General features: G+C 44.0%; 2 protein-coding genes across 2 annotated transcripts; one reads left to right on the plus strand and one right to left on the minus strand.

The window, feature by feature from the left end:
• Positions 1-12,632: 12,632 nt before the first annotated feature.
• On the minus strand, positions 12,633-23,343 carry LOC143360148 (uncharacterized). Its single transcript, XM_076798741.1, has 12 exons — positions 21,569-23,343; positions 21,345-21,478; positions 20,068-20,346; positions 19,228-19,378; positions 17,115-17,823; positions 16,819-17,051; positions 16,405-16,593; positions 15,710-16,301; positions 15,567-15,640; positions 15,407-15,486; positions 14,810-15,059; positions 12,633-14,639 (listed from the first exon to the last, which is right to left on the minus strand). The coding sequence occupies exons 1-12, from the start codon at positions 22,536-22,538 to the stop codon at positions 12,952-12,954; spliced, it is 5,349 nt and encodes a 1,782-aa protein (XP_076654856.1). The 5' UTR covers positions 22,539-23,343; the 3' UTR covers positions 12,633-12,951.
• Positions 18,455-19,207, plus strand: LOC143360149 (uncharacterized). The gene has a single exon (XM_076798742.1). It carries the CDS (start codon positions 18,735-18,737, stop codon positions 19,179-19,181), a length of 447 nt encoding a protein of 148 aa, XP_076654857.1. The 5' UTR covers positions 18,455-18,734; the 3' UTR covers positions 19,182-19,207.
• Positions 23,344-23,808: the final 465 nt, after the last annotated feature.

Below are 23,808 nucleotides of genomic sequence, written 5' to 3' on the forward strand. Positions count from 1 at the left end.
TCGAGTCTTCTTGGGCCTTTTGCCCTCGTCTTCGGACACGTACACCTGGGACAGTTGGCAAGCGAGAGACAAAACATGGGAACTTCTAGGCACTACCTTCTTTTCTTTCGGTCGATGAAAACGAAACGCTTGGGAGCGAGCAAGACAGTCTCGAACCTTGTTAACGATAAAGACTACAAGTTTCCCGTTTTCCGTTTACGATACTTTTTCCTTCCTCTTCCTCTTCTGGATGCTTCGACCGGAGAATGGACGTTTGTGAAAATGAAACGATGGCCCTGAAGCTTTTTCACGGTAATCGCCTCGTAGAATAAATATAATCGGGCGTGTGCGGACGATCGAATGAACGCGCTCTACGAAAAATTGATACGCGGATATAATACGTGTAGCTGCATATGTACAGGTGTACGTTTTCGTACCGTGAAGATATTAATAGCGGAAACGTAGTCCGTCGATGTTTCGAGAATGCACGATGCCCACGGACGGTAGTTTGGCGGACAGTAGGTAGATTAAACCCTCGAGGGAGCGGGTGCAGCCTGCTCACCGTATGCTCTCCATATGGCTCATCCTCCCTCGAACGAGCAACTCGTGCAGGCTCGCGCGCCTCTTCTTCCACCCTCTCCTATTAGCCTACCTTCTCACTACCCTTTACCTGGCGAGCCTTCGCGATAGGTGCAACCGCGCCTTCGACTGCTAAACGAGATCGCGCTGGGTCACGCTGTCGCTAATCGACCAATCGGAACTGCGTTGTCTGAACTGCGTAAAAAATGTTTGCAGCAAGATTGATTACAAGTTGTCCAGGTCGATCGAGGAGAAACTCGAACCGTACGGGAGTTTCTTTTCTTCTTTAATAACTTTGAAAAGCTAAAAATAATACATCGATATCCTTAATCCAAATACTCTTGATCCATTGTACTCTTTGAAATTGCACCTACCCACTTTTGCCAGAAATTCTGCATAGAATCCGCAGTCTATCGATTAGGAAGACCGGCCGTTGATCTTATGTCACTTCCTTGCACGATATGCACGCAGCTGCAAGGTTTATCGGAAATTGCAGGGACGGGGTCGTGAGATACACGCGAGCGACCCAATTTTAAGAGAAGGGTTCAGGTCACGTTGGTGAAACGCGAATCAACTATACGAGTAAAACTAACAAATGTGTTATACCCATCACCGATCAAGGTGATCACACCATCATCGCTAGCAGCACCTCCTCCGGATGTGGGCGGCGCTGTTTTTCGACAGTCTCGTCGTGCGTTATCGTGCGATTACTCGTTAGCTCGTGAGAACTCTGCCATGTTTCCTTCCTCGTCTTAATGGATTTGTATTGCACTTTACACGCTCGAAGCGAACGCACTTTCTTCACCAATCGTCCGCACGGCTCGAAAGACGTTTCGAACTTTTCAATGTTATTATTATTATTATTATTATTATTATTATTATTATTATTATTATTCGTTTAGTCCTAGCTATTACAATTCTATCTTAACCATTCATCGCTCGCACACATACTCATTTTTCATGCACAGCATGAGTCACCCAACGTTTGCACCTCAAAGTTGAATGGTCAAAGTGGCTCGCACAACGCCATAAAAATATTTGTTTTCATGTTATTTCTCCTTTTTGTAGAGATCTCAAGGTCGCCTTCATTTTTTTTTTTAAACGGGACCACCCCTTTTTAAACACCTGAGGTCCCCTAAGGTCCCTTTCGTTAGGAATCGAGTGACTGTAATTGTTCAAGGTCATTAGCATCTTACTTTAAGCCGGATTTAAGCGCGGTCGAGGTCGCTCCTCCAACACCGGAGAACAACCGAACCCGCTTCGTAGCGACGACGTCGGATGTGCTCTACAGGGGAGCTCAGAGGTGACTAGAGGTTCGTACGTGTCGTCATCCATGCACGCGGCGTCCGAGAACTTGGCCGAGCGCATCTGTGTTACGATAGTCCTCTCGGTCTTCGGTCGGGGGAATCGTTCAGGCAAGCCGGTACAACCGTGATACGCTTACTCTAGAGACGATTAGCGTCAAGGCGCGCGCGCAAGAAAAGAGAAGGTTCCCGTTTTGAAGGAACGGTGCAACTGCGAAATGCATATGCGCTGTTACACTTGCGGAAAACAAGCGATCCACTTTCAAAATTGCTCGTTCTTTACCGCTAACGTGTTTTCGAGTTTCTCAGGCGCCAATGATTTTCGCAAAATCAACGAAAAATTAAACGAAACGAAACGCAAACGTAATTCAGGAGCACGTTTGCTGTTCGTTAATTTAATTCTGTCAGAGATAGTCCAGGTATCGGGATTTTCGGTGAAAAGCATCCTATTATGCAGTTTTATCTGTCGTGTATCTTCTCGTGTACCTTTCTACGCGACAAATGGTCGAAGATGCGGATCGGTAAGAAAAAAAGGCGACAGACAACTCGAAGCAGGGACCAGTCATCGGAAATCTTTGTTTCAACGATAAATACTGGTTGAACCGATCCCGCGATAATCCTTGTGCGTGTTAAAATAGGTGCGAAAGGCGTTCTCAAGACTGCGTCGGAGATCAGCGAATGGTCCTTGGGTTCTGTCTGTCTCCTTTTTCTGTAGGCCTATGTAGGTGACGAACCCTTTCCTATCCTTCTCTGTTCTATGGGAACGTATCGTAGGCACGATCAGATTGTCGGCAGCGACACGTTCGAGCCCCCCAAAAAGGAAAGAGGAGAGATTAAGGAAATTTACAGATGCCACTTTCTTCGCTGCGCTGCGCTGGGATATTCCGGTTAGCCGAAACGCTCCGCGCCGCCCCGAAAAATACGGTCCTCCGTCCGGATGAATAGTCAATGAGAGGATCATGTTCACGATAACGTTCACTAAGTTTCACTTTGCGCTTCTGCTTCTTGTCCTTCATTGCCGAGTTCCCGCGCAGCCCGTTGGCAATCTCTCTTCCCAAAACAGATTGATCGTTATCGCCTTGTTCCTCGTGTTTTCGCTGGAAGATACGAGATTATACTTTTCCATTGTCTTGAACTTTTCCGTTTTCATTGGGTGCGTCGCGCGGAACCGCGTATTAGGCTGTTGAACGAACGATCAGTTTTTCGATCATGCTTTTTATTCCTCCATCTATGTAGAAATTCGATTAGAAACGAGAACGATGTCCTCTCGAAGTCCGATACGCGTTAACGCGTTAATTGTATACCTACTGCGAGGCACAATCGCGAGGATGCCACCAATTCCAAAGTACTAGCACGTACAGGTGTCGAGATCCTCGCCGAGACATTGGACACCAATGTCACGGTTCCTCTCGTTCCAAATAGCTCGGGTGGTCCTTTTACTTCTTTTGATCCTATCTGTGTACACGATCTCGGATCAGCTTCAACGACGAGCTTACCGCTACTTACCGAGGCGGTACACGGATAAGAACCAGACGACGAGGACGAAACTGTTGGCGCGTACGATGCGTAGAAAAGAATTACGCGCCTTCCAACGATAATAGTCGCCTGACGAGAATCCTTTCGCGTAATCGACCACCGCGGATCAACCAATAAAACGCGTATCGCGTGATCCATCGAAGCTGGAACATACAGCGAGGAGAGCAAGATCGAGCCAACGATCGGTCATAAAATGTATAACTGAAAGCAGAATGAAAAAGCAGTTTCCGATGGATGCGCGAGAACTTTTTCGACTTTAAGTAAGAAAAATAATTCGTAATCGAAAGTCAACAAACAAAATGAACATCTGTGCCGAGGGTTCCGAGAATGAACCAGGCAGGCAGGTGCCCCCAACCTTTTATCGCGGTCCACCACCGTGTCATGACTTTGTAAGGTTTCGTTTAGTCTTGCCTGTTTACTTTGCATAACACGCGTAACTTCGTCGACAGAGAAAACGATGTTTTAACAGTACATTTTTCTTGGTAAATATCGGTCGATCGAAACAGTGACGAAAGAAAATAATGTGTTCCTCGTACATACTTGTACGCACGTATCAACGTCCACCGTAATTTTATTCGGTTTAAATTAAAAAGCATATAAAGCGTACCACGTCCGCCTCGGCGTTTTGACCGTTAATTGGCTTTGTTCGTTGGTCGTTAAATTTGTCCACGGCGCAATAATTTTATAATATACGACAAAACGTACTTTGTTTTCTTTTGAACGTGGTTACAATTCATTTTTGTTTCCAAATTATCCTACACCGGACCGCCGGAATGTTTTTATAGCTTGGTGTACTCGTCATCGGCGATGCAGTTATAACCGTTTCAAGGGTCGTATTGTAAAGTCGTGCCACTCTTGCGCAGCCACGTGCGCATTGAGCCATCAAGACAGATATATTGAGGAAGAGGCGGTACGCTTATTACAGACGAACGACTCTTTTTCGGTCACAAATCAAATAGTATTCCACTTTAACCACAGTTTCCTTACAGCCGAAAATGTTCACAAAACCTGCGGTAACGTGTTGTTTCGCGGTCGTTATTAGGGGCGTGGGGAGGGTGGCAGTCTCGTGTAAACTTTTTTTTATTCTATCATTAAATTTAACTATATCATTTATAACTTGGATTTTTCTAATCTTTTACCGTTTCATAGGTTCGCACTTCTTCGGCGAATTTCTTCGTAAACACGTAAAAATCCCGCAGACTAGTCATTAATACAGTATAGAACCGTCAAAAGTTAGCTTGCACGATGAAACGAGAAAAGAAAAACTTTCTTTCGGGTCGCCGGACTACCTAACTGCTTTTATACGACGCGTGTAGTCGGATATATGAATAATATGGATACCGAAGAAGGGATAAGCGAGAAGAGAAAATTATCCCGTCAGGGCAGAAGGTAAAACGTGTCTCGCACTTACGTCCGCCCACGCTTGTAACTCGTTACGACTCTAAAGAAGTTCACAATACGCGTTTCGTGACCCCGTCAGCGTTTTACTACCTTTAGTATCTTTACATTGTAATCTGATAATAGCGCACCGGCCCGTAACTTTAACTGGATAGGATTCTAATAAGACAGGGGCTTCTCCTCGTTCCGAGCTCGAATCGTGAAATACGAGAAAAAGGTGGTTACAAATATTAGGTTGTTACATATGAAATGTCTGCTTTTCACTGGTCAATTTAACGAGGTATGGTATTCTGGTTATCGAGACCGGTTTTTTCTTTTTCTTTTTCTTTTTTCTTTTTTTCTTTTTTTCTTTTTCACCAATTTATAGGAATTTTCTTGAAAGATTTATCAAACTGTTTGCATTAGAATTCTACAGACATATCTATGGGTGTTTTTTCAGTGAAAATAATAAATAAAATACGCAAGGTATTTATTTATAGAATCAACGAGAGCACATCCGCAAGAGTTCGATGAAAGCAAACTGATTTGGCATTTTATTTTCGTCGTTTTATCCGTTGAAAAATCAAAAAAGGAGAACGATGGGACCCCATTCTCCGCCTCCCGACGCACCCGCCGGTGAGCTTAATCTAATAAAGCAATTAATAACTAATAACAACGTAATACTTTTCATCCTGAACAAGGTCCATAATTACACGCTCTTTAATTACGTGCATCCTGTATTCGATCGAATCGGTGTTATTTGATTATCGTCTAGGCAACGTACAATATAAATTCACGAGGAGAGGCGAAGGTGTTTGTTTTTGGGACACTGATTAGTCTCGAGGATACTAAATTTATAACTCCGTAGTCCGATCAAATGTCTATTAGGTTTAGCTGGCGAAACACGCGAAAAAGGAACAACAGAATCCAACCATAAGCGGGGCCATAAGCGAAAGTATTCGAGTGATTTATGACCGAAGGAGACTCGTACCTTTTCCCACTGTTAAATACCAAAAATAGAACTCTTTACGACGATAATTTGAGATCGCGATCCGATCGTCAGCTCTGGGATATTTTAGTGTTCGATAAACCCGTTGACATCTGAAATGGAACGATATTAATGTAAATGTTATTAACAAATCGTTCGATGGAGTATAAAGTATCGTTTTAACGCTGCAACAAGAAGAGCAAAAGAAGAGCTCTTGAATGAATTTGCTTGAAACATACACAATATCTGTGTGCTGGACAGGACCGGGCAGCGAACGAGATCGAAGAGGTGTCGGTAAGGTGGTATCGCGGATTGTCTTCTGAAAGAAGGTTCTGTAGAAAAATCATCTGGAACGCGAACGTGGTGCCGGTTCAACGTGACTCGAAGCATAACACTCGACCGGCAGGACAAGTTCGATCGATTCACCTTCGGATTTCTAGCCGTACCCTATATATTTAGCATATCTCCCATAACTGACAGCATGTTATTTCACCAACAAATAATACGCAAGAACCATTGTGTATCCGGCGAAGAGCACTTGAGATTCGAGGGCACCCTTAAACGCTTTTAAATACACGCGGAATGGGCCGAAAGGGTGTTGGAGGGCGGCCAAAAGAGAACCGAGAATCGAGAACCGAGAACCGAGAACCGAGAACCGAGAACCGTGAGCCGAGAACCCGAGGACAGAGGGTGAGAGAGCACGGACGGCTACGTGGAAACGCGCGTCCGTCGGTCTTGCTACCTGCTAAATTACTACGAACAACTAAACAACTGATGAAAAAAAGAGAACAGAGAGAGAGAGAGAGAGAGAGAGAGAGAGAGAGAGAGAGAGAGAGAGAGAGAGAGAGAGAGGGAGAACATACTTCGGGCTCCAATTATCGCGCATCGAAGGGTCTGTCGCTGATGACGGGTATGCAGCGGACTTAACACTAGAACTACAAAAGTAGTCAAACACGACCGGTTTCTAATTTCTTATCGAAATTTCCGCAATTCTCGAACCATACCGTTTTATTATATATATATCAAAAAGAAACGTTTCGAAAAACATTGACAAATATTTTCGTGAATGAATCTTCGCTCGAATTTGATCGATGATGAAAATGTTTGTTCCGCATTGATAATATTAATAATTACAATGATAGACGCTTGATTTGTTTGATCGAATTATTATTGCCAGGGGTAGTGTAATAATTAATCGATAGCTTGAACCTAGGGTATATTTATACCAAGTATGTGCTGTATATAATTTACGTAAGATATAATCTTACTACAATTTGAACACCGTGTGTCGAAACTGTATCATTAATTACCGAATATGAAAGTGCATCGAAGCATCGTGTACAAAAGCTCGAATTGCCTCTCAAGTTTCTGTTACGTCGAACCACGGCGAAAGATCTCATCCCATCGTTCAAATTTTGCTCACCTTTGCCTCCTTCCCTTCCCTTCCCTTCCCTTCCCTTCCCTTCCATTCCCTTCCCTTCTCCTTCCTTTTCTTCTCTTTCCACTTCTGTATCTTCCACCAAGATTCTTCGTTTCTTTCTTCTGCCTCCCTGTCCGTCCGTTCTCGTATTCTACCACGATGGTTCCCACGACTTTCGGCTTCAACTAAACTACCAACGCTTCTGCCTTTTTTCTTCTTCGTTGGTATCATCGTAATTATAGAACGCACAAACTAAAAAATTCACGTATCACCTTACGCGCTTCGCTATCGACGTTAGAAGCGTGGACTCTTATCGTCTTGGCGGTCTTTTGTATTTACACATACCACCTTAATTCATTTCCTCTTTATTCACCGACATCTCGAGACAGTTTCTCTTTCTTATTTTTTTTTTAAATACGTCGAATAACATGAATATACCAAGACGAATAAACCCAATTTTAACAAATTATTTGAAATATATTGTTTCCCGTTAGCGTAAAGATTAGAATAAAAAAAAAGAACGAAACGATTTAATTTTACCGTGGATACGTTATAAATCTGCGACCGACGAAGACCTTAAGTATTATACCGAGACGATCAATCTTCGAAATCACGATTGCTTTCATTGGAAGTCTATCTCGTAAGATGTCATATTAGCATCTACGCGCGTGTGAATCAGTATGCATCCCGTGGAAGTATGAAATCACGGTGAATAGGATTATTATTAGCACTATTTGCCAGGTATTAGTTCGTAGAAGCAGAACGGAAACATGTTTGAATTCAACGTATCCTTTCTGTCGTCCTAGCTTGTTAATCGCGGGTATATTTCATAAGATTAAGGCTCATCAAAGCTTTCCTAACTGGCCCTGTTTTGTATGCTTTTCACCGCGTCACAACGATTATGTATTATACAGAGTTTGCCCAAAAACGAAAAGGACGAAAGGACGGAACTTGCGAGTCAAACGCAACGGGTAAGCCGATTATACACGTCTGATCGAATCGGATGAACGTGAAAACTAAAAACTGCCGCCGCCGCCACCGCCCCATCATCGGTAACGCTTTCGTTGCAATATATGTGCATATTATATTTCAATACTATTTCTTCGAAATTCGGGCATCCTTAATCTGTGAAAGTTTATTTACCATCGCACAATTGAATAGTGAAAATTTAAAATAGTAGCACGATTAAACGACTTGAAAATTTTTCGTCAAGAGAACGAACAACGAGCTTATTTCGGCTGGAAGTGCTTCTTGACTCACCGTCTATCGAGAGAAAAAAAAAACAAATTTGGGAGGACAGAAGTGAAAGGAAGAAGGAAGTCGGGAAGAGGAAGGAGGAAGGAGGAAGGGAAGCGAGAAGAGGAAGAAGGAAGAAAGAGCGAGGAAGGAAAGGGGCGATTAACTTTTCCGAAACCTAAAACTATTGTGCATCGCCAGACCTACGTCGAAGTCGAGAAAAATTGGTTACTTGCCGTCACAGGGAAAAATTGATTTCCAGAAGTCACAAACGACCGGCTGAAAATAACTCTGAAATCATGGTGGTCCGAGCCACTCTGGTAATTTGTATTATGGTTCGAGAGACCAATTTTGCGCCCGTTGTACTTAAGAATCCTTGGGAAATGAACGAAAGATAAAGTATCGTTTTGACGTACGAGTATAAAAAATGGGAAAAGCTAAGGACACTTATATCGTTTGACTAAACGTCTGCAACAAGTACGACATACTACGGCTCTTCTTAATTCGGAACAACAATCTTTGTGACACACTCTCCTTACAATTTAACCAAGAAACACTTCAAATTTAATACTCAACTTGATTTCTATGTCGAGAAATGATTTGGTAAAACAAAATTGTTTATCTACGCAACTGTTTATTTATTAGGGGTAGCCCCCATAAGTAACGTCGTTTTGACCAATTGATTAAACATTTCCACCTTATTTGCGAACTACATGCTAATCGAGTTTATCGACATTTAGAATAACTAAATAGAAAAGTTCCAACAAAAGTTCCTTAGTATTGGTAAAACTGAAAAATCCATTAGCAACTTAATGGCATGTTATTCCAGAAGAATCCAAAATGGGCAGAATCGGCGCGGAAACCAGAACGAGAAAGTTGAACGAGACCGGAAGCAAAAATTAGATCTTTAAAATCCGCCTTGAGCTTACAATTAGTTCCTTCGGAAAATTGATATTAAATGGGCGAACATCGGTAGCTTAGTAATTAGGACTGGAGAAGCTTCCTTTGAGACGAAGAGGAAGTACCGCCATGCGCCAGCGCAGCGCGGCGAACAAAACAGAGATTTTAGTGAAAATTAAGACAGGTAAGAATCTTTCTGTCAATTAGGGGGAGTCAGCAAATTTCACAGACCAACGATGCCTGTTGGAAAATCCGAAACCTGTCGATTTCACGTGCAACAACCTAACATGTCGCGAATGAAAATGTTTCGCACCGGAGCGAGTGTGCTCGTAGAATCTTATCTGGTATACGAATAACAATAATGCAGCGAACGCACGACTGTCGGCAAATCTTAAAGCATCGGAGGGATCTCGGCTAAAGAAAACTGAAACAATTCTGCTCTCTTTTCGAAAACAATCCGACGCGGCGTGGCGGCGCATTGAAACCGACGATACAATGGGCCTTCTGCCGATCTAAAGAGTCCTCGTAAAACAACGGTTCGTCCAAACTACAGAAAAGATTATGCTCCCGGAGGAAAGAGGGAGGGAGACTGAAGTAAAGAAAGAGAGAGAGAGAGAGAGAGGGGGGGGGGGGGGGTAGTTATGGCGTAACAATGTGGCACCCTCCTGTGTGATAGAGTGGCTCTCCGATCGAGAGTAAAGTTTCATTTCTGAAACTTCTAGTGTTATGTTGTTGGCCGCTACGTAAACGCCGTCAATTTCCAGCACAGGGCCAGGCCGTGGTAATTATGCTCTTCGCACCGCAACAAATTTCTTCAACAATGTCGACATCGTTTCCACAATGTTCATCCGTTTCGAAAAAAAAGCTCAGAGATTTTACAAGGAAAATCCAATCGAAGCTTCTTTTGGATATGCATTTCCACGGCAAATATTTTCCGTTGAACAGGATTGAATTAGTATAACTGAATATTAAGATGTCAAATTTTCCATGGTTTGAGTCTAAGATGGGTATATTTTTACTTTTTGTTAAAGAGGAGCCAATATTATTGTACAATTTCTTTCGGTTTAAGCTCGCTGAATATCGAGAATAAATAGGACAATTCAATGAAAAGAAAAAAACAAAACAAAACTTTCTTGAATTGCAAGATTTGCATTCCGGAAAGGTGGTATTTATTCCTAACGGAATAATACAATTATCAAATTAACCCTCGCACCCTCGCATAATTACTCGCGACTTTACGATTTAAGTGGATAATTATTGGGAATTGGCGCCCTGTTCGCTGAACGTTGAAATTTAGCAAGCGTCAGAATGTGGAGCGCCGGCTCGTCAATTTGAACCGTGTAATTTGTGTTGCACGTATGCATGCACTACCACGTGCATCGGCCGTAAATTTCGACGATCGTTTCACATTATTTTCCGGGTGTTCGGCAATAAGTTATTTCCAATTCTCTCCCCTTTCGGGTCGTTTACACACGCGTTAAAGATTGCAATTTTCTTGTTAAAGCGAAGCGTGCACGCATTTACGAGAAACTGCCTGCTTTAACAGCGCAATTCGTTGAAGACTCGACTGAGAAACGACGGCGCAAATGGATCACCAGATTTATCGTTTATGCTACGATAATCAGGCACAGATTAGATTAGCGTCAGAACGGTTGGAAGGCGTCTGGAAGACTTTACATCAAGAAGATGAAAATCCCTTGGTAAGCGACGATTGTTGCGTCGCGTCGGGTCATGATCAGTGAAGATTTGAGATGCATAAGATGTAGAGTGAAATTGCGGAAATAATATAAAAAGATACGCACCACAACACACAGGGAGAATGGAAAAATAGAACGCGCCGCGGTGCGCCGCGCCGCATTCGGCTGCATACAAGATTTGAAGTAGGGAGAAGCACGCGTCTGCCACGCTCCCCGTATACACACCTGGGGCCAGTTGGCTAGCGAGAGGAATCTCTTCCACCCTAGGTACAAACAGTGTCCAATTATTAACAAATTATGATCGCGAAATGGGAACTCTTCCGAAAATAAAAGAGAAAAAAAAACGGAGATCGTTCTGGAAATGAAACTTCCTTGTTCCAAATATAATAAAGCATCAAACTATGATGTAACACTGTGTTTTTATGTATATACATACGACCGTTACGATACCGTTTGGAAGATGAAGAACCTGCTTCTTTCGAACAGGAAATATTCAATACAAAACCGTCAGTTTCTTTCAAGTCGCTTCGGCTTTGCTAACTATTAGCGACTGCTTGAAAAATTCATATAAATATAGAATTCTACGCATCAAGTTTTCACTAAAAGTAGGCACACTGTTTGATAGAACAAACATATACTTAACCTAATTAGGATACTTAATGAAACCTACTGCGAAAAAGGAACTTCGAATGATTGCTTTTCAGCTGAAGCTGAAGGAACGTACGCTTGGTCGATTTCACTTCCTTCCCGCGATATCCTACAAGTTCTTCCAAGACTTATTGAACCCAACAACGAAACTAGTAAATATTCCGTTACATTCGTGTTTCCATGACTATACCTGTTTATTTTCTCAGGAGAAATGATCTAATTACGTAATTACGGTCGATTGAAAAATACTCGAGTACTCGAGTTTTTTCGTAATAATTTTATACAAGGAAATTTCGCATGGTTGATAAAATTAAACGAGGTCGGAATTGCTTATTATCCAAATAAATGATTTAAAAAATAATCGTTACGATAATATTATATAATACAATACCGGTTTTTACTACCGATTAAAACAGGTTGAGTTATTCAAATTTTGTCTCGCCTGTATGCTATAAATTATACCATACGCATACGTGGATTCAATGAAGGCGTAATTCAACCAAGTTTTATGAAAACATTAAGAAGATTCGTTCGAGTAAAGAGCTACGTGAAAAAAAAAATACAAAACTAAGCGGCAGCCTGGTGCCGGTTTTGGCGCTCTCTAAAACGCCTCGGCCGATGATCGTATTCGAGATAACCCGGTTAACCTCTCTAGCCCGTTATTATAATATTTGCCAAGCCAAAATATAATAATTGCTTATTTACTCGAGTAAAAGAGTTTGCCCAATTACCAAAACGACCGTGCGCATCACGGATCACTTGCGACGATACGGATATCCAAAGTTCCTATCATTTGCAACACTCAACACGTGGTTCGCTTGTCGGGACCGATTTTTCATCTGTGAAACAAAAATGACGGTTCAATATTATACGTATATATCCAATGCTTGAAATTTCTTCACACAAATATTTTACTCCTTATTTTTCGTGTTCGGAGACGTTTTAGGAAAAAGAGATTAATATAAAACTTGCCTTGACAGATGTATTGCGTACGACGTTTAATTACACTTTCATATAAATTGCAAATAAATATCTGTAAAATATTCGAATACGCTACTTAGTTCTACGTTTAACTTGATTCTTGTTATTGCTACGACGATCATACGATATACATGTAGATCGGCGCTGGGCACGGTTGGAGCCCCTGAAACGCTTGCTTCGCCGCCCCACGGTAACGTCGCGCCGGTGCATACTGGAAGGGGGCAGTGGGCGCGCTGCGCTCAGTTTGATTCAGACAAACTGCTATAGATATTTGACGACGTTCTTTCGGAAACAAAAAACTTGTAATTATTCCTCTCTCGTAGCTTTGTTTGCTCGCTCGTCAGCTTCCCAGTGTTTCTCGAAATCATTCTTAATATCGATCAGCAAGCTCTGCCTGCACAGTCTAGCGATCGTGTTCAGATTGTTTTGCTCCTTGCCGCAAATCAATCGAATAAATTTACACTTATTAACAATCTTGGCGAGAGGCCCGCCAGGCTTCTGCAGCTTCGAAGAGGTCCTCGGAAGAGACTCGCATCCACGACCAGGCTCTGTCAGTCGGTTGAAGATGTCGGGATCGACGTTTATCATACCGGTACTAGCAGACTTTGCACGATCGGACAGAGAAGCGTCCGAACCACTCGATGCATTTATCTCGTCTTCGTTTAGGGTGCTCGCCTCTTCCGTGTTAGTCGTCTTCCTCTTCGTTTGCCGTAGGCTCGGTGCCGATTTCGGCGCGTTGTTCGAATCGCTCGTGTCCCATTTCCCCGAAACATGTTCGCGGTGGATGATCGACGTTCTGGGAACGTCCGAAATCTGATCGTCGAACGACGGTTTCACGACCGAATGGAAAAGCGGACCACCTCGTCGCGACAGAAAGTCCTCTTTCGCGCGCCGCATCCTCAACGAACGCGACTCCACGGACAGTTCCTCCGAAATCGTACTTCGACCGTCTCTCTTCGCCACGACGCTCGACAAAATCTGCAATTTGTGCATAAGATCCGAGGAACTCGGGTCGAACTCCAAACGCGACGCTTCGTTTTTCCTCTCTTCCCGTTTCCCGCTGAACCATCCGACCGATGCTCGATTTTCCAGTTTACCCGATGTCGTTCTCTTCGCTTCTTCCGCGAATTTCACCGTCGTGCTTTGAAAGCTAGATTTTCGGAACACGTCGTTCTCACTGGTCAGCGACGATGTTCTTTTATTTTTATAGACGATTTCTGTCTCGTTCCGCGGCTCCTTCGTCTCCTGATCTTTCGAGAACGAACCAATGGGCCACGGAAGAGAAAAAGACATTCTTGACAGCACGTCCTGTTGATTTATTTTCGGAGATGCCGATCTAGATTTGCCTTTGGTCTTCGGGGAACACGCTTGATCGCTATCGGAGCCGTTGCTGTTTTTTCGACGGGAGAAATAGTCTTCTTCGCGACGGAACGGGGAGAATATCATGCGTTTCGTTTTGACGAAGACGTTACGCGTCGGAGAGTATCGCTTCTTAGCAGGTTTTTCGAAATTGACCGGGGTGTTGTCGTCGTTGCTCGATCGACGATCGCGCTCGTGCTCGCGTGCTGGATCGTTCGCTGTCGGGCCATCGATCGATTGCCGTAAGGCTTTCGCGCTTCCTGTGCAGCCTTTGCCGATCGAACGAACGATCACGTTGTTCAGAATTTCTTCGTCGACGGCGGGGGAAGAAGTTGTTTGCGCAGTTGACTCGCGGTTGTGGATGCTGTTGCAAGTATTTTTTGCTGGTAACTTCAAAGTTGAAATCTTTTCTAATTTATGCTCTTCTCGTTGTATCACCGTTGTTTCCTCGAGCATCGTATCTCCCGGCCGATCGTTTTGTTTTTGGTCATCCAAACGTTTGGCGTACGACTGCAACGACCCGCGTTCGAATACGTTTGACTTGACTTGAAATGAATTCGACTTCTTACCGAGATCATGCGACTCGCCCGTGTTTTCCCGGCTCGTGCGATACGAGCCCTCCCAGTTGGTACTTTCTGAAAATCAAATTTGTGAAAATATAACTCTATCTACCGATGTAGGCGTTCCAAGAACGCAACTCATATTTCGCATAATTTATTTTTTCGAAACTGTTGCCACGATATCTCAAGGACCGAGTAAAAATTGGTGAAAAACGGCCTCGAACAACCAGAATACCCCTACTGACCTAATTTAGAAGTAGCCGACGATCCCGATAATCTTTCCGTGTTGTACGTTTCATAGTTAGTCGGTGGCCGTCCGTCAACGAGGGAGCAGTAATAAGGATCTTCCACCGATTTAACATTTTCGTACCGATTGCCGCGTTCCCAGCGCGTTAAAACCTCGGTAACGTCCCTTACGTTGCAGCTGCCTCCATCTTGTTCGGTCTTCCGATCATGGTCGCACTCTCTATCGTGCTTCTCCTCGCCCGATAAATCCTGGTTGTACCGACAGGTTGCTAATTTTGATTGTGCTATGGTAAAACTTATTTCCGAAGAAAGCGTTCGTTTTATTTACTTATTTAGCTTTTTTTCTCTCTCAACTCTTACTCCCCTACTTTGATCCGATCTCGAAAAATATTTGCATACCGTTAGAAAATCGGGCGAACGAACAAAATGTCGAATTTCAACCGTGTTTCGATTAAAAATGTTCTAGTACCGAACTACTTTCAATGTATATTACTTATGTACTTGTGGGTTAATAGTATCTGGTTAGTAAAAAGTTATAACAGACAGCAACGAAAGATTCTCAGCGCCAGGATAATACGAAATTGCATCACATCTACCGTCGATTCTTTTATGTTTGTCGCAAAAGTCGAGTGCTTTCCAAGATTCCATCTGCGAACAGTTTCGCATTCGTCCGATCCTAATGTGCGTGAAGCAAGATTAATCAAAATTTCGAATTCCCTCGATCACAGGAAATCACGGAAAAGGCTTCTAACTTACCGTCGAATCTCTGTTCTGCCGTAACAGTTTCAACGACAGTTCCTTCGTTGGATGGTCCGGACGGAACTTCTTTCCTGAAAATATAAAAATCTACAAAGGTACAGTTGCCTTTTTTAAATATCTCGCGCTCGTGTTTCATATACTTCTCAAAGGTGTCCTCGGCTGCTAGTTGTTGTTCCATTAACTCCTCCGCGAATCCGCATTTTCGATTTTGCTCGATCGAACGGACATCGTTCGTTTTCGTGAGATCTTTGCGCGAGTCTCGATCGATGCTGTGGAAACTCTCCTCGGCACGATACTTATTTTCATCCGTTGAGTCTAGAATGGACGAACAGTCCGAATTTACGTCTTCGTTGCTCGACGAATGTCTCGTGTCGTTCAATACGTTTTCCGGTGCAAAATATTCAACGTCCGAAATGTTCTGCGAAATCGGAGAACAGTTCCTGTGACGATCTCTGTCTTTAGGCTTCCGCGGTTTTCGATCGAGGGTGTCCTCTATTTCGATGAATAGCACCGGGGATGGTTCGTGGCTGGACGTAACCGTTCCAAGGGGCACGGCGATGCTGGTCGTCTCGCTAGCTGCAACCGAGTACACAGGCGTTTGATGCGGTTGCATCCTCTTCAGGGGACTCGCAGTCTCCTCGATAACATCCTCGATATCGACTATCATCGCTTCCGGTTCGGAATCGTCCATTAAAATGTCCTCGGTTATCTCTTCCACCCTTCGGCAATTACCTATGAGTATGGCGGGGTATTATTAGCATTTGGTATTTTTAGTATTTGCAAAGGTAAACGACGGCTACCATAACGATGCGTTTCATCGGTATGCAATACTTACTCGATATTAGTAAACTGTCGACGCGACTGGATTTTTCTAGCGTATTTGCCATGCGATTGAATAATTGCAAACTCGTCGAGCGACGTATAAAAGATTCGTTTAAACTGCTTCTCCCGGTTAGGTCATCCACAGACTTTGATCTTCTAAAACTACGATCGCTGTAAAACACCTGTTCACCGGATCCGGTTTCTAAACAATTCGTTAACGCAAAATTATTCTTCCTGCGAAGTTATTGTCCAATTTATAACACTGTCCGACACAAATTTCAAGCTTTAATTACTATTTTACATTTGGTAAAAAGGCAAAACAATTCGCCATGGTTTTATGAATATTTTTCTAAAACATCGTTACCTCTCCTGTACGATATTTGTCTAATCTACAGGGTGTCGAAACATGTAGATACGGTATTCTTACTAGTTATCGGTGTTAGTGGAATTTCGATATTCGATTCTCTGAGAAGTGGATCAAAAGCAGGTCCCAGCAAACGAAAAGTGGAGGATCTCGGTGATATTCCACGATGCTTTTCCCAATCGTATAACTTTCTGGTAAATTCTCGCGATATACCCTCGAACCGATAAGAGCCGGCTGGCGTTTGTACCAGAACTTGATCGGTATAGTTCGCGTTGCTTTCAGCATCGATATACGACCTGCAACAAGATGATAACAATTACCTATCGGTATTGCAACGAAAGCAGGATTTATAGAATTACTTGGTATTTCCGTCGATAAACTTGTCCAACTGCTGCGTATCGCTTTCCCTTCGTTCCTTGACGGTGTTGCGGTTGAAGAGCGACAAAGCTTTCTCCAGAGTTAGAAACTCGCTCTCGTCGATTCCAGACCCGATTCCAAGCCGATGTAATTTTGATCGTGCCGAGGGTTCTGTATCGCGGTGAGCTGTCTCGTTCATACGCTTCCAGACATCCATCTTCCGAAGAAAATCCTCGGAGAGATGCGACCTGCCGGCACTGATAGCACTGTCTCCGCAACTGGCAAGCTGACCAGCGATTCCACGATTTCTACATTCGGTTTTCAAAGGAGACTTCCATAATTGCCAATCGGTTAGGCGACGACGATTGAATCTCTGTTGCTCGAAAGAAGTGCTCCCTCGTCGTTCCTTCTTGACGCGTTTCCAATCCTGAAGCTTCTTTCTGAACTCGAAAGACAGTCTCTCCTCGGACAGAAAATGGTCCCGAGGGTTTAGCAAATTCGACGAAGCTTCTCGGCTATCCTTCGCGTGGGGACGCGGAGATAAATTCTTGATGCGTTCCCACTCGACCAGCTTCTGGTGGAATTCGGCGCCCAGTTTCTCCCGAAGACCTCGATAATCTCGTTGAGTGTCTGTTTGCGTATTCAACGCTGTTAGTTGTTCGAGATCTTCTGCGCTGGCGCTGCAACTGCCCGGAGTCGAACATTCTTGACCTAGCATGGACAGTTGAACAAATTATTTTATCCTCCTTTTGCGAACGTAAGGAACCTGTTGCTTAAACTACGGTTCAAAATATTTCCCGTTGCATGGTCGCAAATAGCCGAACGATAGCGAGTCGCGTTACGCGGGACACCCTGTAAATACGTGTTTGCGCGTATCACGCTATAATCTGTGGTTTCAACAAATTTGTTTCACTGCGACAAAAATCAATCGATCGATTACTGTCAACGTACCGCGACATGTTGGCATGTTCACTTCAAAATTACCTGCTTTTGTAGTTCCTAAAACATACAAATTTCTAAATTCTTCCAGACTTGCCTCGTGTAAGTTTCACCACAATAGTGCAACATTATATAAAAAAACCCAAAGTAGCAAAAACACAACGGACTCGCCAAAATGTAAAGAATATCGAGAAAAGTTGAATCGATGTCCGAAACCATCCGAAGCGTTTCTGTGTTGCAAATCATTATTTAAGAAACCCGCACCAAAAGTATGAAAGCATTTATAGAACACAATATGTATATAAAATACACTTCAGGACGTTTTGTAATTTTATTTTTTTCACGTTGCAACTGAAGTTTGTTTCTACGTACTATTCCAAGATACGTTCAATAACATATATTACGTGTACAACCCAACGGGACAAAAGGACGACAGCACAATAATTATTATCTGTAAAGCCCCTTTTGGTTAATTTCAGTGTAAAGAACAAACGACTTTCGAAGACTACCGAGAAACATGCGAGAAGATAACGAGTCGCGGAAAATCATTACTAAAAGATGTCCAAGAAAAATCGAGTTCTACGCTAAAGGAGCTGAATAGTTATGTAGAAGCAGCAAAGGCGAACGAAGAAGCTCAACTAGAAAAATTGTCTGCGAGCAATAAGGCTAAACTGTCGGAGTTAATGAGTTTGGATGTTTCGTTTGGTTCGGTGAAACGAAAATGCGCGTTATACTTCAATCATCGATCGCGGCAACATATTCAAACGCTCCGATGCGATCTGATGGCAAGAATACGAAAAGTGACGAAACTGGCGGAACGTATCGAACGAGATGCGTTAATCTGCGCCGATCGGGCAGAATTCCTCGTAAGATCTTGTCGCAAGTGCAAAAATGTTCAAGCGTTACAGGAATGTATGAAAGAAAACAGCGATAGCGCAACGAAAATATTGGAAGATGGATCGAAATGCGCAGAGGACAGCTTAAAGGAAATTGTCGCGTACAAGCAGAACATTATCAAATATTATAAAGCAGTATCGGCCGAAGCAATCAAAACGTACAGCAAAGAGAATGCAATGTTTACGAAATACTTGGACGACTGTATTTGTGCCCTTACGAAAAAGCGCAAATAAACGATGGTTCAAACACGAATAATTAGTAGAAATTTGTATCGTTTACCGTTTTGTAGGAACATTTGTCTGGAAACGACTTTAACAGGACTTGGCGGAATGCAAAGAGGAGAATTTGTCAGGAACGCACGTCTGACCTTACTCCATTTCGAATCTTGTCCCCGTACTCTTGATGCTATGGACCCTTCGATGGCCGATTGCTGCATGGACAAACGAAACACGTTTGTTAAGCCAACAAATATCACGGAGAAATTATTCTTTCTGTCTTCGCGTTGCTCGTTCGAAACCCGTTTTCCCACCATATGTGGGTTTTTCCGAATACTTGCGCTAGCGAGGATTTCATTCGGTATTTATGGACAGAACGGTTACACGGGAATCATTCGATCGTAAAGTGATAGGGCATTCACCTCTTCTACTCGATAATTCCATAATAGGGCCGATATTAGAATTTCTATTCTCTCGTGGATTTTAACGAGTAGGCAGATTCCGTGTCGCCCAACGATTAATTTGTAAATCCTTCAAACATTTTCACCCCGATGAGCCCCCAAACGAGAACCAAGGTGAGCATGTATCTGTCGCTCGACACGTCGAACGCCTCTATGACGCGCGCAACCTGCACCTCTGTTGGTCGGGTTGTCGCATTTTAGGCGGCAAAAAAAACGAAGCTGAAATCGCACGTTTTCTATTCTTTATTCTTTCTTGTCGTATTCTCACGAAGAACCACCCGTTAAATTTTCCCCCACCCGTAGCCGAACACCCTGTATTATATTATATCTAATGGAAAAGATTTGTGTGTTTTCCAGTAAATCTGCATACGTATGTGTGTCAATTGTGTTACTCGTGTTAATCCAGTAACGATAAATGTAAAAAGGGGGAAAACATAGCTAACCTGTCGTTTAAAATGTTTAGCGGACGACTGTTCTCGATGTATATTTCGAAGTAGAGGAGAATTTCCGCTAGGAGTGTGCGCACTGGAGGAAAGCGACGAATTAGATTCTGGAGAGGGCACACACCTGATGTCATCATTGAGCGGAGGAATCGTGATCGTCAGAGATGGAGGTGGCCTCTTCGATGTCAATCTTGTATCCTTCTCATCGATTCCATTCGATGGATACACGGTCCCATTCTTTTCTTCTGTGACTCGAATTGCTTCCTTCTCTCGACCATTCTAGTATTAAACATTGTGCGAGAAACGGTGCTTAGCGAACTGCGAAACGTGAGTCTAGAAAATATATTCTCTTGAAATTTTTCTTGTTTGCTCAATTTTGTAGAAAAAGTTATTCGCATAAGAAATTCTATTCCGAATGTTGGTCTACCGTGCATCATTCTATAAACAAAAAGAATTATCGAGTACGAGGAATCGAATCTGGAATGTTTCGTTTGCCAGACAACTGCTTTGACTCTTCTCCAAATTCATGTAACGCGAACATAAACACAGATTATAGCCACCGCCGCGCTCTAACGTTTACAGTTCGAACGTAAAATATCGGAGAATAGCCCGATCGCATCAATCGCTAATTGTTGGATTATTTCCAAAATCTTTGGATATTTGTGTATGAAATTTTTCTCGAAATAGAACGTACAAAAAAGTAAGTACCATCTCTTTAAAGAACCGTATTACTCGTGGGATGGCCCGACACCTTAAAGCAAGATTGAGCTATTTTCTTTTATGTCAAATTATTCAAATAGAATATTTGATTTTTGCTTTCGTATCGTTAAAATTAAAACATTTGATTTGCCAACATTTCACGTGCTACTTAAATTATGATTCATTTGAGCCGAACAGAATGCGAGACATTAAATGGTAGTTGGAATATTTATTTCGCCAAATATTAACCAGCACTGCTACTTGGTATGGTAAAATTAACGGCATCTTAGCGGCCGAACAAACTTGCTAGGCGTGGCAGTTTTGCGCGCGTATTATCGAGGATATTTTTAAATCGCAACATGTTCTCCGATAGCCTGCAAGAAATGAACGGCTATTCGAGCACCGAGCACCGAGCAAGTTTAGCACGACAAAGCGAACAACAACATCTTGCAAAAAGTATCACAGCATGTGATTCGAAATATCAAAAAAACAGAAAAACAGAAAAACAGAAAAACAGAAAAAAGGAATCATAGTGATGTTGGTAAGATTCCTCGATCATCCCGATCTCCGTAACTCACATCGTTGGCCTGTGCAGCATCCAGCGCGACGACATTACGATCGAGAGATTGACTACGCCTATCCGTACACTGTTCTCTTCGATCTTCTTTCGTTCTCGAGTGTTCCGAATGGTTCGATGTATTTTTCGAAGAACCTAGAAATAAATGTGACGATCGGGTGAAAAGCTGCGTGCGTCTATTCGAACGAACGTAATTAAGGATAATGCCGTAACGGTGTCTCGCACATTCGCAAAAGGCTTCGTTCGACAGAGACGCGGTCGAGGTTCGACCGAAAGGAGTCCCCGTGTCCGAGATATCGTCGATGTAAAACGAAGGACTGCTGCTGCCCGAATTTCCCGTTTCGACGTCCGGAACACCGAGATGCTTGGTCGTCGGCGTGATAGGGCTGGTCGGAGTTGTCGCAGCAGCCGTGTCGATCGGCGGTGTCTCCGCGGCGGCGTCGTTCGCGTAAGCTCTTTCCCATTTGAACGCAGCTTTGACCCTGGTCCATTTCGACACTTTCGGCGCGTTCTTGGAAACGTCGTCTCCCGACGTCTGCTTCTGGAAATCGAACTTGTTCCTCGGCCGTCTGGGTGTTCGCGTGCTTCGCCTCTGAAACGCGGGCTCTCTGCAGTTCGATATCATCGCGTCCAACAGAGAATCCGCGAATCCCGTGTCCTCCTCGCAGAAATCGCTCGCCGCGTCGTAGTCACTCGCGAAAACCTCCTCCAGCGCGCGATTCGCGTTCCGGAGCACCTTCAGCTTCTCCAAATTTCGGACGCGTTTGAAGAAGTTCGTGGTACGATGCCTGAGCTCGAGAATCTGTTCCGTCAACGAGTAGAGGCGATTCAAATGATCGAAAGCCTCCTCCGTGCAGAGTTTCGGCACCGTTATCGTGGACGCGGTGGAATTCCTCGAAGGACACTCCGAAGCTTGACTGTCCGAGGGCGGGGTTTCAAGGTCCGTCAAGTACGCCAGCATGTCCTCGTCTTCCTCGAAGTTCCGGGGCTGCATCGTCTCCGCCGAGGTGTTTCGCGGATACCATTGACTCGGCCACGGGTCCGACGGCGGAGTAGGCAGACGAGTCTCGTCTATTCTGTCCTTTATCTTCGGCATCGCCCTTTGTTCGCGAGCGAACCGACTCGCGCCCGGCCGTTCGCTTTCTTTCTCGATCTTTTGCCCATTGTGATCCAAGATCTTTTCATTGTTAGCCATTTGACGTTGCGGTTAACGGCAGGTACGTGTCATGTATTCCAATTTAATCTTAGACAGGCTTCGACCGAGGACCCTTCGGGATTTGTTGATTAAGAATCTCACGTGTAGTTCGCTCGGTTGCATAAGTTTATAAATAGTCGGTTTCGTACGACGTGTCGCGCGAACAACAACTTCTGGCGGCTGGTAACGGTGCCGATGCTCGAATCGAGACTTCGGTGTACCGAATGAACTAGCAGAAACACAAACTGGCTTTTCGTATCACTGTTTCGGCGCGAGGGCACGGGGGCTATCTTGGTCGGCACACTTCCCAACACTACTGATCCAACCGCAAAACCCAAAGTCCGCGATCGTTTACCAATGAATCTTGTACCGTTAGTTAATGTTAGCCGCGCGTAGGAAGATCGGTGGTGGACGTTGAAGCAGTTACTTCGGAGGTTCGCGTTCGGAATGCATTTTTGTCCCGTCGGACGGCTTCGGCTTCGGCTTCGGCTTCGGCTTCGGCTTCGGCTTCGAGAGAGTCGCGGAAGAAGTGGTCTGAAATCGTATCGGCGTCCTCGCATGATTATTTTCGGTAGCGAGCATTCGGTATTCGTATTTACGACGAATACGAAAGCGTTATTCTTGAGACGAGGCGTTCCATGCTCGGAGAGCATGCGCGAGTATACTCGCGGTAGTCGAATGGAAGAGCGGATGAGCTTCCTGTTCTTGTCGAAAATAGACGGCGAACAGACGGCGGTCCAACACTTTCGCATGCCCCCTTTCGCTCGTATTTATACGCGTCCGAATCCCCGACACACCATTACAATTACTTTGTTCCGTTCTTATTTCTGCGAACAGCAACTATGCGAAAACTTTCGTGGCGGCCTCTACGAACCGGCACGCGATTCCCTTCTAGTCGCAGTCGAACCTCGACAACTTCAACTTCGAGGGAACACGCGAACGGTTCGAATTGAATCGATGGTCCGATCCGATGAAAATTCATTTGCTTTTTCGGAAAAATCTCATAAACCTCGCCTCTATAACTTGAAGATCGCGGATGATCCGACATTGGCGGGCCGCACTTTGGGAACCCCTGCATTAGGGTCGAGTTATACGTGCACGTCGGTGCAGTTCCGAATCAGGGGCCCGGACAGAGTTTGGTTACCCTGTTTCCCTCTATCTAACATCTACGCGTATGCACGGCTATCCGTGCGGCCCTACGACAGAATTCGTTCCGATATTGCTTCTCGACACTGCCGAGCCATTATCTTGAACGTCTGATCATTTCCAG

This window comes from Halictus rubicundus, chromosome 13 (assembly GCF_050948215.1).
Source record: "Halictus rubicundus isolate RS-2024b chromosome 13, iyHalRubi1_principal, whole genome shotgun sequence".
NCBI classification, from domain to species: domain Eukaryota; kingdom Metazoa; phylum Arthropoda; class Insecta; order Hymenoptera; family Halictidae; genus Halictus; species Halictus rubicundus.